At 58.6% G+C, this 18,238-nt stretch overlaps 7 protein-coding genes across 7 annotated transcripts; 3 read left to right on the top strand and 4 right to left on the bottom strand.

The window, feature by feature from the left end:
• Window positions 1–112: 112 nt before the first annotated feature.
• D7B24_000581 (uncharacterized protein) lies at window positions 113–2,263 on the top strand (the record flags this gene model as incomplete). Its single annotated transcript, XM_028634836.1, has 2 exons — window positions 113–176; window positions 306–2,263. 2 exons carry the CDS (start codon window positions 113–115, stop codon window positions 2,261–2,263), a joined length of 2,022 nt encoding a protein of 673 aa, XP_028492510.1.
• Window positions 2,264–2,771: 508 nt separating this feature from the next.
• Window positions 2,772–5,180, bottom strand: PPN1 (Endopolyphosphatase; the record flags this gene model as incomplete). The annotated part of the gene is made up of 1 exon (XM_028634835.1): window positions 2,772–5,180. The coding sequence occupies one exon, from the start codon at window positions 5,178–5,180 to the stop codon at window positions 2,772–2,774; it is 2,409 nt and encodes an 802-aa protein (XP_028492509.1).
• Window positions 5,181–6,713: 1,533 nt separating this feature from the next.
• Window positions 6,714–8,114, bottom strand: GCV1 (Aminomethyltransferase, mitochondrial; the record flags this gene model as incomplete). Its single annotated transcript, XM_028634834.1, has 1 exon — window positions 6,714–8,114. One exon carries the CDS (start codon window positions 8,112–8,114, stop codon window positions 6,714–6,716), a length of 1,401 nt encoding a protein of 466 aa, XP_028492508.1.
• A 1,058-nt stretch (window positions 8,115–9,172) lies between these two features.
• Window positions 9,173–10,664, bottom strand: VMA13 (H(+)-transporting V1 sector ATPase subunit H; the record flags this gene model as incomplete). The annotated part of the gene is made up of 2 exons (XM_028634833.1): window positions 9,173–9,785; window positions 9,838–10,664. The coding sequence occupies 2 exons, from the start codon at window positions 10,662–10,664 to the stop codon at window positions 9,173–9,175; spliced, it is 1,440 nt and encodes a 479-aa protein (XP_028492507.1).
• A 2,530-nt stretch (window positions 10,665–13,194) lies between these two features.
• On the top strand, window positions 13,195–14,520 carry D7B24_000577 (uncharacterized protein; the record flags this gene model as incomplete). The annotated part of the gene is made up of 1 exon (XM_028634832.1): window positions 13,195–14,520. The coding sequence occupies one exon, from the start codon at window positions 13,195–13,197 to the stop codon at window positions 14,518–14,520; it is 1,326 nt and encodes a 441-aa protein (XP_028492506.1).
• An 815-nt stretch (window positions 14,521–15,335) lies between these two features.
• On the bottom strand, window positions 15,336–16,370 carry RPL9B (60S ribosomal protein L9B; the record flags this gene model as incomplete). Its single annotated transcript, XM_028634831.1, has 4 exons — window positions 15,336–15,389; window positions 15,465–15,898; window positions 16,050–16,097; window positions 16,325–16,370. 4 exons carry the CDS (start codon window positions 16,368–16,370, stop codon window positions 15,336–15,338), a joined length of 582 nt encoding a protein of 193 aa, XP_028492505.1.
• Window positions 16,371–16,915: 545 nt separating this feature from the next.
• On the top strand, window positions 16,916–18,146 carry VPS26 (Vacuolar protein sorting-associated protein 26; the record flags this gene model as incomplete). The annotated part of the gene is made up of 4 exons (XM_028634830.1): window positions 16,916–17,132; window positions 17,248–17,720; window positions 17,808–17,949; window positions 18,010–18,146. 4 exons carry the CDS (start codon window positions 16,916–16,918, stop codon window positions 18,144–18,146), a joined length of 969 nt encoding a protein of 322 aa, XP_028492504.1.
• Between the last annotated feature and the right edge of the window lie 92 nt (window positions 18,147–18,238).

Genomic DNA, 18,238 nt, shown 5'->3' with positions numbered 1-18,238 from the left:
GGAAGGAAGCTCGACGCCGGCCTCACCGTTTGCAGCCTCCTTCTTCGCTCACCCTCTCGCCCACCTTCTGGCTCTGTCCCCGTGCATCTCGTGCCGCCAATTGATCCCAGAAATGAAACGCAAGGCTGACGCACAGGCCGACAAGAAGGCCTCCAAAAAGAAGAGGAGCAAGTCTGGTATGTTGTGGTCTGCCCCCCACCTTTGGTGAGCTCAAGAACGAACTCTCCAGGACATCCATCGTCCATCGTCCATTGTCCATCACGACGACCATGGCAGCCAACTCTCTGCTGACACGAAAAATGCAGTTCTCTCGGCCGCTGACGCCAAGTCGCGCTTCCGCGATGGCCTCTTTGACCAAGAGGTCCTCCAGTCCTACACCGACGAGTATGCCACCTCGAGCCCGTACAAACATGCCGTGATCCACAAGCTCGCCGACGACAAGCTCCTGCGCAGCGTCCGCGACGAGATTCGCGAAAACGTCTCCTTCACGCCCAAGGAGACGGACATTTACAAGATCCACCAGTCGGGCGACCTCGCCAACCTCGACGGCCTCGACAATGACGCCCTCGCCAAGCTGCCGTCGCTGCTGGCCCTCCGCGACGCCATGTACTCCGAGACGTTCCGCCACTACGTCTCCCACATCACCGGCTGCGGGCCCCTGAGCGGCCGCAAGACGGACATGGCCATCAACGTCTACACGCCCGGCTGCTACCTGCTCTGCCACGACGACGTCATCGGCTCCCGCAAGGTCAGCTACATCCTCTACCTCACCGACCCCGACGTGCCCTGGAAGCCCGAGTGGGGCGGCGCCCTGCGCCTCTACCCCGTCGACGAGAAGGAGGGCGCCGGCGGCGAGGTCGCCAAGACGCCCGCGCCCGAGTTCGCCAAGGTCATCCCGCCCGCCTGGAATCAGCTGTCCTTCTTCGCCGTCCAGCCGGGCGAGTCCTTCCACGACGTCGAGGAGGTCTACCACGCCGCCTCGCCCGCCGAGCTCGCGCGCCAGGGCGGCCGCGTGCGCATGGCCATCAGCGGCTGGTTCCACATCCCCCAGCCCGGCGAGGACGGCTACGTGCCCGGCGCCGAGGCCAAGCTCGCCGCCAACTCGGGCCTCATGCAGCTCCAGGGCAACCCCGACCAGCACGACGCGCCGCGCGCCCGCCCCGTCGCCGTCCCCGACAAGACGGCCCCCGGGCTCGACGACTTTGACGCCGCCGACCTCGACTTTCTCGTAAAGTACATCACCCCGACCTACCTCACGCCCGACGCCCTCGAGCAGATGGCCGCCCACTTTGACGACAACTCGTCCATCACGCTGCCCAACCTGCTCTGCAACAAGTTTGCCGCGCGCCTGCGTGCGTACGTCGAGGCGCAGGAGCAGGAGCAGACGAAAGACACCAAGAAGAAGAAGAACAAGAACAAGAACAGCGACACCTCCGCCTGGCTCGTCGCCAAACCCCCGCACAAGCACCGCTACCTCTACCAGCAGCCCGCCGACCTGCGCGCCGCCCGCGACGAGTCGCCCGTCACGGAGCTCCTCGACGTGCTGCTGCCGAGCCGCCAGTTCCGCCAGTGGCTGCAGACGGCGACGGGGTGCGTCGTCGAGGGCCACGACCTGCTCGCGCGCCGGTTCCGCCGCGGCCAGGACTACACCCTCGCCACGGGCTACGCCGGCAAGCCGCGCCTCGAGATGAACCTCGGCTTCACGCCGACGGTCGGCTGGGGCGACGACGAGGGCGGCGACAGCGATGACGACGATGAGGAAGACGATGAGGAGGAAGAGGAACAGAGGAGCAAAAAGGGCAAGGGCAAAGCGAAAGCCAAAGACAGCAAGAAGGAAAAGCAGCAGCAGCAGCAGCAGCAGCAGCAGGAAGAGCAAGAAGCCCCCGAGGTCGGCGGCCACGAGGTCTACATGGCCGGCGACGACGAGGAAGACGACGACGACGCGGACGAGCAGGCGAAAAAGGACAAGAACGACGCGGCCGTGTACAAGTCGAGCGGCGACGAGGACAACATTCTCTTCTTCCAGGCCGCCGCCTGGAACAAGATGACGCTCGTGCTGCGCGACAGCGGCGCGCTCAAGTTTGTCAAGTACGTCAGCCAGAGCGCGCCGGGCGACAGGTGGGACGTGTCCGCCAACTTTGACGTCGAGGAGCAGGACCTGCCGCCGGGGGCTGAGGGGGACGGTGGTGCGGCCGGCGAAGACGACGAGTCGGAGGAGGAGTTCCAGGGCTTCTCGGACCGTGACGAGAGCGAGTCGGATTGAGGGGTCTGCTGTCTCGTTTGGCCGTTGCTCGGCTTTTGCGTTTCATGGCGTAGGCGCTGGCGCACGAAAATACAACCCCGTTTGAGTCGACGCTGTGCCTTCAGCATGCTGGGAAGCGAAGCCTCATATGAGATGGGGACAACGTGGGCGGACCCCACGAAGACAGTCACAGACAGCGCATGTCATCGCCAAAGTGACAGGGTACGCCCCAGTCACACCCCGAGGCGCACTGCCTTGTCGTATACACACGCAGTCAGAGCCAAGCATCCATCACATGACGCTCGTTGTTTATCCATCAAGAAACAAAATGTCTTCCATTCAGATCATGGCACACGCTACCCTGTCCGTATTCCTAACTCATGCGCGGTGCCAGGCGTGTTTCAGACGCAAAACTCCGTTGATCCCCAATGCCCAGGTATCTAAAGTACAACAAACAAGTCGCAACGCAATGCTGGCTCGAAAGCAAATGCGGGTGCAGCTCGTGCAAAATCAAGCAATGCGAGCCACGCTACAGCTTCTTCAGCTGCTTCCTCGGCACCGTGTCGACAAAGGCATGGCTCAGAAAGTGCATCCACGCCTTGTTTTTCTTCTTGTTCTTCCGCTTCTTCTTCTTCTTGTTGCCCTTGCCCTCTATCTCCATGTCGTCTTCGTCAGTGCTGAGCGTCGGGTTTTCGTCCTCTTCTACCTTTTCTTCTCCTTCATCCTCTTCGTCATCTTCGTCTACCAGACCAAGGTCGTCTTCGTCTTCATCTTCGTCTTCAAAGTCTTCAGGCTCGCCATCCTGGCCCTCGAGCGCCTCGACCATCTTGCCCTTGACCTTCTGCTGCCCGATTCGGTACGCAAGCTTGACGTAGCTTCGCACCGTCATGTCCTTGAGCCTGTAGATCTTGTCCGTAAACGTGCTGTACTCGACCTCAAACTTGAATGGGTTGGGTTTCGGCTTCTTCGTCTTGGGGTCCTTGCCCCTGTGGATGCCGTCCTTCCAGCGCTCTGCAGACGCGCCGCCTTCGTCGTGCTCCCCCCCGTTGCCGTCGTGGGTCATGTCGTTGTTGAGATACGTCAGGTTGGCAAAGTACTGCGTGTAGCCCAACAGCGTCAGGGGCTGGGGTGAGTAGGCTGGGCCCGGCGGTGCGTGCTTGGCCGGGGGTTCGGGCATGACCAGGTTCGGGTCTTTGGGCTTCTTTCCCTTCTTTCCCTTCTTGCCCTTCTTGCCCTTCTTGCCCTTCTTCTTCTTGTGCTTTTCCCCTTTTGATGCCTCAAAGTCGACATTATCGTCATCCGAACCGTCTTCGTCATCGTCATCCTCCTCGTCGGTCGTGTCAGCCATTGTCGCCGTGGGCCCTTCAGCCTCATCGTCTTGCGCAGCCGCCAAAGGTGATACGTGCTTATCCCACTTCTGCTGACTGAACGAATCGGTCCAGACAGCGGTGTTCTCGAGCCCCTCAATGTTGTACTCGTAGATGCGGAGCGTGGGGAAGTAGTTTGGCACAATACTCGGGCTGATCAGAGATAGGTGGTAGCGTTCGGCGAACTTGCCGCCAATATCCTTATGGCCTTTGCCCTTGTGGCCCTTACCCTTCTTGCCTTTACGCTTCTTCGCCGCATCGACCGAGTCTTCGGCACCGTCGTCAGACATGTCATCGTCCTCCACAGTATCTTCCAGGTCGTCTTCCATCAGGGCCTTGACGCCCGCCATGGGAATCTTGGCCCAGCCGCGGCGCAGCTCGCGAAGATAGTCAGACGCCGAGGCCACAGAGAAGTCGTCCTCAAAGTTCTCCCGCATGTGGAGGTCTTGCACCTCGCGTATCATGCCGGTATCATGCTTGCCGTTGATGGAGGCGAGGTTGATGTCCCTTGTATCCTGCAGAATAAAGTGGTTGATGTTCATATGGCCCCAGAGGGTGGCGGTGATGACGTCGCGGTACTGGCGCAGCCACAGGTTGTACTTTTGCCAGCACGTCTCGTCCCAGTTCTGCTTGCTGTTGGTGCGAGCGGGAGGGACGTGACCCATGAGGATGACTTTCATGCCGCGCTCGCGCATGACCTGTAGCTGGATGCGCAGCCACTCCATCTGCATGAAGCCAGGCTCGGAGGGGGTGGTGCAGCCGTCGACGGCAGCATTTCGATCAAAGAGGTAGAGCGTGTTGAGGCTGAAGACGGCAAGACGGTTCGGGATAACTTCGACGTTGAACCACCCGCCGAGGTCAAAGGTGTGGCGTTGCTCCTCCGGGATGAAGTGCCGCCATATCTCGGTGTAGTATTGCAGCCATCGCGTGGGGCCAGGGACCAAGATGTTGTGCGGCAGGATGTCGTTGTTGCCCAGATTCGGCACAATGGGCACGGCCAGACGCTGTCCATTGTGAGGGGCGGAGAAGGTCTCGTAGAAGAGGTCGGCGACGCGGCGGTTGGTGCCGAGGACCTGACGTTGGTTTCGAGGTATCTTCTCGTCCGAGTCGTGTCGAGCCGTGTCGCCGGTCCAAATCACAAAGTCAATGTCGTCGACGACGTTTTCTCGTATCCATTCGAGCGTGGCATTGACGAGAGTAAAGGGCGAGTCGCAATCCGACGTCTCGGCGCCGTAGTAGCCGGCCGGGCCCTTGGAACGGTGGCAGGCATAGCCCTCGCCGGTCGACGTATGGGCCTTGTAAAAGTCGTCGGGGTGAAGATCGGTGATGTGCAGAAACTTGCCGCGAAGCTTGCGGGGCTTTGAAGCCGGTGACGCCGCAGACGACTCGTCCTGGATGTGGGGGTTTGTCGCGCCCGAGTCCTGGGTGCCGCCATCTGGTGTACCGAGAATCTTCTGCTGTGCATCGACGTCGAGGGGCGAGGCGGCGACGGTGACGCCATGGTGCAGCAGTGGAAGCGCGAGCAGCGCGAGGTACCGCAGACGCGACCGCGGTCGCGGGTGGAGGACCATGACGGGGATGTTCGCAGCCTGTGTCCGCCAGTCCAAAGTGCGCTCTACGTCTGGTACGCTGTAATCGTCGTAATGGTGGGGAGGAGCTGCACCTGTCGAAGGGGGGGCGGCGCGGCGGTGGGTGGGTGTCACCAATCCAGGGTTCGCGGTATGAGCGTGTGTCAAATGGGGTATTTCGCTTTGTATGTCGCACGTACGACCGATGACACGACGCACAATTTTTTTTTGGATAAAACCCAGGTCAAGCGGAGATGAGGTTGAAATAACTAGGAAGACAAAGGCTTCGAATGAGGCTGGCGGTGATAGATGATGTGCCAGCTCCTGGAATGGAAGAAATGCTCGTCTGGACTTGCCTGACCTGAGAGGAATAAGGTAGGAGGAAGGGCAAGAAAAGGACCCACGTCACCGCTATGTACGTTAGGCTTGGCCGTTCGGAAGCCACCAGCTATTTAAATCGGGCCAGCACTACGGGGGCACAATCAATGCGTGCGCGCCCAGTCTCTTCGAATCACCATTTGAAGCAACGACGGCACTCGAGTCGATGACCATCAGGGTATGCTGCCGCATCTGTGTGACGTCTAGCGACGAGGATGAGCACAAACATCGCACGAGACCGCTGGAGGGAGCGCTGGACCGGTCCACGGGGTCTGTCGACGTTGTCTTGGCGCGAACCAATCCTGGGCTGGCATGCCACCCACGTGCAGAGGGTGAGCTGCTGCTGGACGTCGGTATATCTGCGCTACGACTCATGAAGGGCTCAGAAGGATGATGATCAGAAGGTGGACCTATCTGCATGGTGACCAACATGGTCGACACAACGCATCGTGTGGCCTGCTTGTTTGCCCTCTGTTGCATGATAGTTTCCTTACAGGTACCTAACTACCTGGCCTGCCTCGTGCCTAGGTACTGTGCACCGTGCCAAGGGGGCCAGCAGCCAACACCTGGCAAGGCCCCGGGGGGCTGTAGGCTGCTTACGTGACCAGGCCCCTCTACGCAAAGAACCATCAACAATAAAAAGAATTGCACGACTGGCCCGTTTGGCTCGAATTTCCCTTCTTCTTTTCTTCATTCCACCCCTTCTTCGGAAGGGGCCTGCAACGGTTCCCCTCCACCTAAGCGGCGCTGCATCCTCCATGTCGCGCTGTTGGAGGGTTGAGTTGCCAGATGAATGAAGCGTTCGTTTGAGGGTTGTCATAGATTGTTTTCCGTGATGACTTCCCATGGTAAAATTGCGCCGACATATACACACCTCTCGCCCATCGTCGTCGTCGTGCTGTCATTGAAGTGCAACCCGCAACACATGGTGTGCCTGTTCATGAATATTCGATACTCTCTGGCACCTTGCGCCCCTGTTGAAATTCTTCATGTTTGCTACCTTGGATACCTCTGTCCACCAGCGCACCCGAAAACAGAACAGACCCGAACAAAACAAAACACCGTACCCAAGGGAAACCTTGTTGAAAGCTCGCTCCTCGTACACCCTTTTGCTGCCGCCAATTGCGAATAAAAAAAGAGGAATGCCCGTCAGACGCCTCATGCCGGTGCAGGCATGGGGCCCTTGAAGTACTTGGCCGCGACGAACGGCATCTTGGTCACCGTCAGGCCCCTCTTCTTGCCGCGCACGACAACATCGAGCTCGGTGCCCGCCTTGTGCAGGCCGTCACGCACGTAACCCATGGCAATGTTCTTACCCAGCGTCGGGCTCGGCGACCCGCTCGTCACGACACCCACCTTCTCGCCCTCCTTGGTGAAGATCTCGGCGCCCTCGCGTGCGGGCGCACCGGCCACGACGAAGCCCACTCGGCGCCGGTCGACGCCCTGCCCGCCCTTGCTCTTGACCACGAGCTGCGGCGCGATCGCCTCGGCGCCGTGGAAGCCCGCGTCCGCGCGCCGCCGCTCCTTGGGGATGATCCACGAGAGCGCCGCCTCCACCGGCGTCGTCGTGTCGTCAATGTCGTGACCGTATAGGCACATGCCTGCCTCCAGACGCAGGCTGTCGCGTGCGCCGAGGCCAGCAAGACGCAGCGTCTCGGGCCCGGCCGTCGAGAGCAGCGTCTCAGCGAGGCGCGTCGCCTCGTTTCCGGGCGACTCGAAGCTGACCTCGAAGCCGTCCTCCCCCGTGTACCCACCGCGGCTGATCATGGCCTTGCCAGGAAGCACGATCCACTCGCCGCTCTCGTTCTGCGCGCGCAGGCGAGCCCACACCGTCTGGCCAAAGTACACTGCCGACAGGTCGACGCCCTCAGCCGGGTCAATGACCTTCTGCAGAACCTCGGCGCTCTGAGGGCCCTGCAGCGCCACGAGGCCGAGGCCCTGGAGCACCTCCCACCAGAACTCGCCGCCTTCGGGCTTCTGCAGGGCGGCCGTGTGCTCGGTCAGGTACTCAAAGACCTTTTCGCGCGTGCCTGCGTTGGAGACGACGCGGTACTCCTCCTCCTCGGTGCGCGTGATCATCGTGTCGTCGACGATGCCACCCGTACCGGGCCACAGGAAGGTGCTCAGCTTACTCGTGCCAATCTCCATGTCACGCACGCCCGAAGGCGTCACCTTCTCGAGGAAGGCGGCAGCCTGGGGACCAGTGAAGCGGTGCTGGACCATGTGGCTGACGTCGAAGAGACTGGCGTGCTCGCGGGTGAAGTGGTGAGACTGGGCGAGGGACAGGTCGGCGTACTGGACGGGCATGTGGTGGCCGCCAAAGAGGACCATCTTGCCGCCGTGGGCGACGTGAAAGTCGTATAGGGGTGTCTTGTCCTGCTTGGCCGAGGCGGCCAGCTGGGCGCGCCATTCCTGGCGGGCCTCAGGCGAGGGCGGCGCGGGACCTGTGTAGAAGCGCGGGCGAGCGGCCATGGCCATGGGGGCTGCAGTGCGGGGAGCTGAGGCGAGGAGCAGCGGGCGGGCCGCACGGGCTACAGCGAGCAGCCTGACACGAGACATTCTGACGGCTCGAAGGGGTCAATCGAGGTGTCAATAGGCGTGTGAAAAGGAAGCGATGGAGGTTGGCAATTGAGAGGTGGAGAGTTGTGAGTAAGATAGAGGCAACGTCGAGCCTCCGTCACTTGCCATGTGAAGTCGGGTCGAGGCAGGAAGGATCCAGGTGGTTGGCGGGCCTTTATCTGCGGGTCCGATGGAAGCCGCGGTCGGTCGAGTCACTGACCCGGGAAAGGGCGACCTCGGAGCTCACACACGGCCTCTGGTTTGCTAGGGGCCTGGCAGCTTGCTCCTCCACGGCTCCAGCTCCAGGCTACGCGAGTCAATCGGCTTCAATTGTCGTTGTCACATATTACGTACCGACAACCATAGCTCAAAATTGCTTCAATTTGTGCACCGTCAAGCTCACTCGGGTTGACGTCATCCAGAAGCATTCGAAGCACTGATTATATTTAGGTACCTGGGGGTTCATGCTCTGGGCAGAGTTGGTTGGCATGATTTTTAAGAAAACGCACTTCAAAATAGCGTTTTTTCAGAGAAGCTCCAATGGTTTCTACAGTTCCCAGTATTGAGACTGCTGACGAACAAATGACAAAAGGGATTCCTCCCTGGTCGACAGCCCATCTCGAACCGGTGATCCCTCTACGCGCCTTCTGGCCTGCGCGCCCTCACAGGGTAGAGGCATGTGATATGGGTATTTGCTTAGGGTGACCTCTAGGGTCGCTACACCATGCGTCACGCTGTAGCGGCCCTTGTTGGGGAAAAGGCAGCCTGCGAGGCTTATGAAGGGCTGGGCCTGAGGAAGGTGATAATATTGAGAAGAAACCGGAACAGTGGCTAGGCAACCCATACCAGTAGTGACAGTCTAGTCCTGCCGGCACCATGTGGTGAGCAACAGAGGCAGGTTCACGTGTACAGCTTCAAGACAAAATCAGTACAGTGCTCTATAGGCTACTTGTCAAAGCCTACGACAACGAATGCTCGACTCCACAATCCTACAACAGCCTCCACCTCCAGCGCGTCATAAAACCTCTGCCCTCATGCGCACCCAGGATACCTGCCGCTCAGCCGTCAAAGCTGTACTTCAGCCAGCCGCCCAAAGCGCGCAGGCTCTCCCATCGCACGCTCTCGTCTGCCTCGCCCATGAGCTCCATGACGCGCGTCTTGAGCCCAAGCTTCTCAAGCTGGTACCGCCTTTCAGGCACCTCGCGCACGAGCGCGCCAACGTCGTTGCACGCAATGGCGAGCACCTGCTTATCGCTGTCCCACGGCGTCTTCATGATCTCGGCGAGCCTCCGCGGGATGTCACCCTTGTCGTGGTCGAGGATCTTACGCGCGTTCTCGGCCCAGAAGACCTGGCTGCGGTGCGGCGGCGACCAGCGCAGGTGGCCCGACTGTACCTCGGCCACATACTCGTCAAAGTTGGTCTTGGTCTTGGCGTACTCCTCGAGAAGTTCCTTGAGGCTAGCGAGGTCCTCAAGCAGGTCCGGGTCCGTCATGTGTCTACCGCTGACATTCGTGAGAAGCGTAGGCAGGCGCGCGAGGACCGCGGTCGGAAGGAGCGTCTTCTGGTTCGACTCGAGCAGGTTATGGAGGGTCGACACGATGAGGCGCGTGGTCTTCTCCTTGGGCGACAGGCGGAGGAGGTGCGTGTAGAGAAGAACAATATCGTACTCGCTGCTCTCCAGTCAGTTATGTTACCTCATGCCTATGAAAGATAGTTGCTTACTCGCTCAGCTCATCGCCAATATCTTCGGCCTCAAAACTAAGCTGCCACATGACGAGAAGTACATGGTATAGCAACTGCAAACCGACGCCGCCACCCAGAGAGCCGGCAAATCCAACGTCGCGAGCGGGAGTGTTGCCGCTCCAGAGACTGGCAGAAGAGCTGCCGTTGCTGCCAATACCGGCCGCACTCCTCAGAAGGTCGATCAGGGGCTGGACGGTTTCGCTGCGCTGGTCCCAGAACTGTTGCCTAGAGCTGCGCGAATAGAGGAGCGATGAATACTCTTGAACGGCGATGTCTTGGAGCCCAGCATCAGAGCTCTTGGAGAGACCGGACAGATAGGTGAAAAGGAGAGGCAGAGCACGGTGGGTGGCGGCAGACTCGTCGCGGGAGGAGGCGATGAGTTTGGTGAGGGCCGTGGCCGTCAGCAGAGGTATCGGATCCTCCGTATTGTTTGAGTTGGCGAGCAGAGGAAGAAAGCTCTTGTAGGGGTCGCCGGACTTGAGGAGAGCCTTGGAGAGAGAGGGTACGCTCTGGAGGAGGTCGCTCAGCAGGACGAGGACGTAGTGGATGACGTTGGCGTTCTTGCCAGCTTTTTCGATGGCGCTGGGCTTGCCCTGCTCGCCGACGAAGAGCAAGCGATAGCCATCGAGATCAGCCTCGACAACCTCCTTGCGGGCCTCGGGCTTCTTCGCCTTGTCGGCAGCGCGAATTCGGGCGAGATGATCCTCGGTGATGGTGCCGGCCCTAACAGCGCCATCCCAGGGGATGGGCCGCTGGCGAATGTTGTTCTGAAGCGAGGCCAGGTAGGTGGGCGGGTCGAGGGACATGGCGGCGGTGGTAGAGGGTCGAGGGTGCGACCCTGGTTCACGGTGTAGGAGCTGAGCAGGGCCGAGCTAAGTCAATTGACGTTCGAGGTCGGGCCGCGTTGGAGATGCCGGTGGCTAGGTGTCGTGATGAGGCCCAAATTGGATGGGGGGAGGTTGACGTCGATGGCTAGAGCTGCAGTGTAGCACGCAGCACCAGTGCTAGCACTAGCAGCAAGGCGGGCAATCAAGGCAGGTCGACGCATGCGCCTCAGAAGCTGGATTGTGGCTGTCCTTCGTCAGCCACACTAGCTTCTGGTGCACGGGCCCATTGGGGACCTGGTAGCAGTTGCGGCCTCGAGCGATCTCAGGGTGGCAAAAGGATGGCGAGGAAGAAGTTCGATAGTGTCAAGGATCCATCCAGTCACCAATCAAGGCACAATTCGCTCCGAGATAACTCAGCCTTGGAACTCGCAGCCCGTTTTCGTGATAGCGAGTGAAGGCATAAGGCTTCGTCACGATGATCTGGAAGGGGGCTCACATCAAGCCTCACAGCGTACGCTTCAAATCGAGTTGTTTGATTTGGGGTCATCATTCGCTCCCGCGCTTTGTTCCCAAAATACCCAGCAGCGCTTCGGAACTCTCTTCAATCTTTTTCTCTTTCCATATTCCAATTCTGGTGGTGCCGGGACTCTTGACCCCACAAAGTTCGCTTCTGAAGAAAACGTCATGCATAGACTGAGGGGCAATCATGAGTACTGTCGACAACCCGATGGCATAAACCGTGTTCGGTGCTGGCCATACCAAGGAAGACAAAGTCAAACGGCACGGTCTACAGCGTAATCCTGCCTGTGCTAACGCGAGAACCTGGCCGTTTTGAGATAGTATTCTCAAAGCATCCCTGGGTAACACAGACGAAGGTTGTGCACACACGACCTGCCATTTGTGGCCACATAATTGTCAACACTCAGAATGCAGACGCCAACTTTGCACCGCCTCGGAAAAATTGTCTGGAGGCTGTAAAGATCGTTGTTGAACCGGGAGTTACGATTACAAGAGAACGTCTTTCCCAGATGTTGTGGGGTGTCGTATGTACTCAACGCCCCGTCGCACGGATGACGCTGTCGTCATGTACCTGGGACGAGCTTCAAGTCAGCTTGTGGCAGAAGCTTGCAACACAACGGCTTAGTCAGTGGGCCAGCCATGCGAAAGGCAGGCAACGGCGGTCGGTGATCGACGCCGCCGTCTTTGCTTCTGTGGCATTCGCCGAGACCTTCTCCTCCAGGGCAACAAGCAGGGCAGCAGGGCACCGGCCACGGAACACTCTACCGACCCGTGCTGTCTTGCGTTTACGAGGACCGAGAAACCTTAGCTGCATCGACGTCAGCCATCAGAAACTGGGCCTGGTGCCCGACGGACATGATGACTGGTCGATATGGGCCTCGAGGTGCAGCTGGTCCCTCTCATCATGCGACGCCTTTGGTTCGTGAGGGGTTTCCGTCACAATGGCAGAAGTGCTCGGGATGGCGCCGACGAGGTGTCGGACAAGACGGGAGTCATGCCACCTGCCTACCTACCTAGGTACTTTCCTTGGGACTCTCTACATGAGGAGCTGTAGCAACAATTGGAATAGATGGGAACCGGGCTAGTGGTTCTGGGAGCTTTGGGCCGTGATAAGGATCAGATGAAGCGTGGTGGGCGCGATAGTCGCCCAGTGAACCACCGGACCCCCTGGAAGGGCCAAGTCTGCAAGCTCTTAAGTGGTCGCCAGCGCATCGCTTCGCGTCAGCACCCCGTTGCTCCTCCCCCGCACCCGTGCGACTCGTCCGTCTGTTGCTTGTCACTCGTCACTCGTCACTCATCAGAGGAAGGGACCTCCCCAAGCTACTGCTCTTCTCCAGGCAAGAACAAACGCAACTGCAAAAATCTGAGTGCCCCCGGCAAATCCAGGAACAGGATCTTCATCCGCTGATTTTGAAATCCCTTCCAGAGCCCAGATTCCAGATCCCAGATCCCTGTCTAGTTGCGGCAGAACATCTCGTACCTGAAAACGTGTGGTGAGTGAGTCCCCGGCTTTCCGTCCGCCGCCCATCACCAGAAAAGCGAGAGGCTGGCGTGCGAAACCACCAAAGGAGGAGGCTGGGAATCAACACAACCCATTTACCACCCCTTCTGCCTGCACCTGCACTCAATTCTCTTAAACCCATTCACTCCAAGACTTTTCCTCCTTTACCCTACGCTCTTCTCACCAAGATCCTGCCCATACCCGAAAGACCAAGCCCAACTTCTGGCAACTCAACCCTCACTGACATCGTACTGCGGCCGCTTACAGCATCGACCAACGGCCACAACTGCCAACAAGAGTAAGGTCGTCGCATTGCCAAACGCCAAAGTCAAAGAAGGATAGGACCAACATCCACATTCCAGTCTTCCCGTCGGCAATCAGTCTCACTTGTCAAAAAAGCCCACGCGGACGCCCACACCCACGCGAGTTTGGCCCACCACCCGCATTCCATGGTCTTGATCGCCAATTTCTGAGCTCCTACCCTCCATCATGCGGTGCACACAGGCCGCTCTGGCGGCACCACCCGCCATGCTGCTTGCCACCCTCGCCTTCTTGTCGGCACCGTCACGAGTGGCTGCTCACCCTTATCCGCTGCAAAACAACAACAACAACAACTACGATGCTGGCTTCCGCTTCATCATGCCTCGCGACTGCGTCCAGCGCTGCGGCAGTGACGGGCAATATTGCTGCGGTTCTGGCGAAGTGTGCTTTACCAGTGCAAATATTGCAGGTTGCTCTGGCGGCGCTGGTGGCAACTACGGCATCTACACAACCACGTGGACTGAGACCAACACCTTCACGAGCACGGTCACGACCCCTTTCCCTGCTGCCCCTACTGTTGAACACGGAGGGGGCGTCGGCGGCTCCGGTGTCTGCGTGCCCCAAGTTGAGGGTGAGACGTCATGCGGCAGCATTTGCTGCGCGGCGTGGCAGCAGTGCGCGAGCGAAGAAAAGAGCCAGTGCGAGCAGCGACCTGGATTTGGCGGCGGCATCATCACAACCACAGTTACCGACGGCAACGGCCAGACCATCACGACCCGCTATTCCGCTCCCTACCGTGTGACAAGCACAACCTTCACCAACTCGGCAGGCTCCGCTACCTCGACCGGCGTTGTCGGCACCGGCACCGCCATCCCTAATGAGGGTGACAATGGTGAAGATGGTGGCACTGGCGGCGGCGGTCTCTCTGCTGGCGCCATTGCAGGCATCGTCATCGGCACCCTTGCTGGTATCGCCCTCCTCATCCTCATCTGCTTCTGTTGCATTGCCCGTGGCCTCTGGGCCCTGCTCTGCGGCGGCAAGAAGAAGAAGGACGACCGTCGCCGTGAGCGCACCGAAGTTTACGAGGAGCATTACCGAGGTGGCAGCCGGATGCCCTCTACACACTCCCGCCGTGACCGCCACACCGGATGGTTTGGAGGTCGCCCCGCCTCGGCCTCGGCCCGCCGCGACCCCGAGAAGGACCGCTCGAGCGGTGCGAAGTGGCTCGGCCTTGGTGCCGGCGCCGCCACCCTGTTGGCGCTACTCAACCTGCGCAAGGATAAGAAGCCCGAGCGCAAGGCGCGCTCGCGCTACACGGACTCGTACTACTCGTACACGGACAGTGAGTCTTCGCGGTCGCGCGCACCCATGCCGCCCGCCGGCTCGCGGAGGGCGTCCTCTCGGATGCCCCCTGCGGCGGCGCCGTCTGGGTCGCGTCGTTATGACGATGACCAGTCAGACCTGACGTCGTACCTAGGTGGCAGCTCTGCCGGCCGGACGAACCGCACGAGGCGGACTGAACCGCGCGCTGAATCGCGCTACTCACGGCGGTAGATGGGCGGAAGCCATTATTCGACGATGGCTGATGAGAATGTCTGCCTCTTGACGGTGGACAGTACATAGTGTGGTATTTCGATTTTCTTTTGCAAAGCGGCGTTCAGGGGGACATCAGCATGGGGCATGAGAGGGAAAGAGTTTCAAGAGCACGAATGAGATGGACATGTGAAACGAAGCATCGCAAGATGATAGGACGATATGAGAAAGGAAGCAAGTCTGAGGCGAGAGAGAAGTGGCTTGGCATAGCTCAAGTGCTTTCTCCCTTTTGCATAGCAATTCTTGTATGACTGCGGATGTTCATTTGCGAATAGACGACGAGGGCGACATTTGCCCTTTAATGCCCAACGACTATGCGATATCAAGTGTTTTGTAATGCGTGACCTTGATTCTGCCGTCAGTGGAAGCGATCTGGCGTAGTTTGCTGAGTTTGATTATTTTTCCTTGATTTCATCACTAGCGCTAGGGGGTTGTTTGTCCCCAGAAAAAAATCCAAATACAGCTTGTCACATCCGTTGACTAGCTGCGGAGTGCTTCACGTTCTTCTCATCATACAATCAGAGCAGAAAAACAAGCATTCATTATCGTCACTTTTTAAATCGCCGCTTCACATAGCATTTCATTCATCCTGGACAGGAGTGTGGCAATCTGGGTCGCTGAGATGTGAATTCGCCCAGAGGATGGTCGTGTCTTGCTTTTTGGTATACGCCTGTAGCCCCTTTGCTACAAATGTGCCATGCGAAGAAAAGAACCCTGCCACTCCTGTATCAAGACCCAGAATGCAAAAGAAACCCGAGAGACACTGCGCCGACCCTTTACTCGGCCTCGACAACGTGGCCCTTCTCGGAGACGTAGAGACCGTCAAGGAACTGTTGCGTGTTAGTTTTTTGATGACTCGACAATGGAGGGACAGTGCATGAGATGCAGGAAGGGAGGGAGCTCACCTTTCGGATATCCTTGTTGCGCACCCTGCAGATCTGCTGGATGTCGGCGGCGCTCTGGGAGACGTTCTCGAGGCTGTTGCCGAGGAGGACAAGCTCGTCCTTCTGGGCCTTGGAGATCTCGACATCGACACCCTCGTGCATGACGACCTTGCGGACAATCTTCTCGCCGATGAAGTTGCGGATCTCAACCTCCCACAGGCCAGTCTCGGAGTTCTTGTCGAGGTTGACGTTGATGGGGAAATGGGCGTAGACGTAACGCATCTTGTACTTGAAGCCCTTGGTGACACCGATGATCAGGTTGTTGATCAGGGAGCGGACGGTGCGGAGGGTGGCGACGTTCTTCCTGGAGCCGTGGTGGATCTCGATGTTGATGAGATCCTTCTTGGGCTGGGAGAAGTTGACAGCCAGGTGGCTGAGGTCCTTCACGAGCTTGCCTGGAGGGAGGAATTGACGAGTTAGCCATGGTCGCCATGAACCTGTCTTCGAATCGTCGACGGTCGCAACATCGCATTGGCAACAGAAGGGACGACTCGGTCGACGGTGATGAGTGGAGATACATAGGGAAAGAAAAATATTGTTACTTACCACGGGGGCCCTCGACGGTGACATTGCGAGACTTGATGTGAACCTTGACTGTTGGAGAATCCAAGTCAGCATGCATTCAGCCTGCCACTTCTGCTCCTTGCGAGCTCATCCACAGTCTGAACGTATTCCCATATCGACCTTTCCGAGAAAAAAGTCGAGAAGTCTTCTTCTTCCAAGTATTCGATCGACAGGTTGTCGGTTCTTTCCATGACGGTCGTGCCGGAATTTCCTTCCTTCTTTTCAAAGAAGGAGAGGTATTTGGTGTCGTCACATACCTCCCTCAGGGATCTCGACGGACTCGACAGAGTGAATGTACTTCATCTTGACGGTGGTGGGGGGGGATTGTTGGGCGAAAAGTCGTCGGCGGTTCGAGGTTGTCGTGAGGCTGGCTACTTTCAACTCGGGACACTGGAACTGGTATCTCGTCCTGGCTTTCGTCGGTGGGTGGGAAAAAAGCTCTAGGGCTTGTTGCACGTGAGGAACTTTTTTCACCATGGCTGGCCCGTGCCCTGAGAGACCTTGAGCGCACGGGCGGCGGGGTCATCCGAAGCCTCCCTAGCCACACAGCCACATGGTTGCGATCACGTGAAGTTCATGAACAAGAAGAGCCAATGAGACGCTAGCGCAAACCGAGAGCTCTCGTCCCAGCTCGGTCGCAGCTCCCGCCAGGTTTACGACCGACGACCATGGGGCGGTACCTGCGACCGTGATAGTGCAATAGTGCAGCCTGGCATCCGATACGTCAGCCTCCCGCTTGCTCCGTCACACCCCCCAACGAACGCCTACCCACTCCAACATCACAACCTCAGCATCTCCACGACGAACCCTCTCCAATCCGCGGTACGCTGCAATTGGGCTGCGTCAACATGGCCTACTTCTTCGCAACCCCCGTCGACATCGACATTGTGCTCGAGGATGCCGACGACCGTTCCATGGTCGATGTGAAGCTCGACAAGAACCGCCGCGAGAAGGCCCCGTTGTACATGGATGGGGAGTCTGTCAAGGGCGCCGTCACGATCAGGCCAAAGGATGGCAAGCGATTGGAACACACGGGCATCAAGGTCCAATTCATCGGAACCATAGGTGAGCGACCCCCCTTCTCCGCGTCATGCGCTAGAGAGCTGGAGAGCACAGCTCGCTTCCCAAGCGGGCATACGGGGATGCACACACTGACAGGACCCGTCGCACCCCTTCACAGAGATGTTCTTCGACCGCGGCAATCACTACGAATTCCTCTCGCTCGTCCAGGAGCTCGCCGCCCCCGGCGAGCTGCAGCACCCGCAGACCTTCGACTTCAACTTCAAGAATGTTGAGAAGCAGTACGAGTCGTACAACGGCATCAACGTCAAGCTGCGCTACTTCACACGCGTCACCGTCTCGCGCCGCATGGCCGATGTCATCCGAGAGAAGGACATTTGGGTCTACAGCTACCGCATCCCCCCCGAGATGAACTCTTCCATCAAGATGGACGTTGGCATCGAAGACTGCTTGCACATTGAGTTTGAGTACTCAAAGAGCAAGTATCATCTCAAAGACGTGATTGTTGGGAGGATATATTTCCTTCTCGTCAGGCTGAAGATCAAGCACATGGAGCTGTCCATCATCCGACGGGAGACGACGGGTGCTGCGCCCAACCAATACAACGAGAGCGAGACGCTGGTTCGCTTCGAGGTGAGTTTGGCTCCGAGACCTGCGCTTGCCAGAAATGAGACGCGGTGGGTGGGATGTGAGGCCTTACTGACATGCTTGGGCGACTAGATCATGGACGGCTCGCCATCCCGAGGAGAGACCATCCCGATCCGTCTGTTCCTCGGCGGCTTCGACCTGACGCCTACCTTCCGAGACGTCAACAAGAAGTTTTCCACAAGATATTACCTCAGTCTAGTGTTGATCGATGAGGGTAGGCCTGCACCACATGATATGATGGGTCTGCGTTCCTCCCGTACTAACTTGTTCTCAGATGCGCGACGATACTTCAAGCAGTCCGAGATTATCCTGTACCGCCAGGCGCCCGACGCTATCGCGCCCGCGCAGTCACAGATCACAGCTTCGGCTCCGGACAACAGCAGCAAGATCATGCCAGGACCGCCGGCATGACCGACTACGGCCGCTTCGGCCAGAGACGAAGGAGCGGGGCTGGACAGGGGCAAACTTTGTGAAGGGGAGGACAAATGTACATAATGGTTATC

Source organism: Verticillium nonalfalfae (genome assembly GCF_003724135.2).
Source record: "Verticillium nonalfalfae strain VnAa140/NRRL 66861 chromosome Unknown scaffold_108, whole genome shotgun sequence".
Lineage (NCBI taxonomy): Eukaryota > Fungi > Ascomycota > Sordariomycetes > Glomerellales > Plectosphaerellaceae > Verticillium > Verticillium nonalfalfae.
Note: the sequence above shows the minus strand (reverse complement) of the source record. Positions and strands in the feature narration are given on the sequence as shown.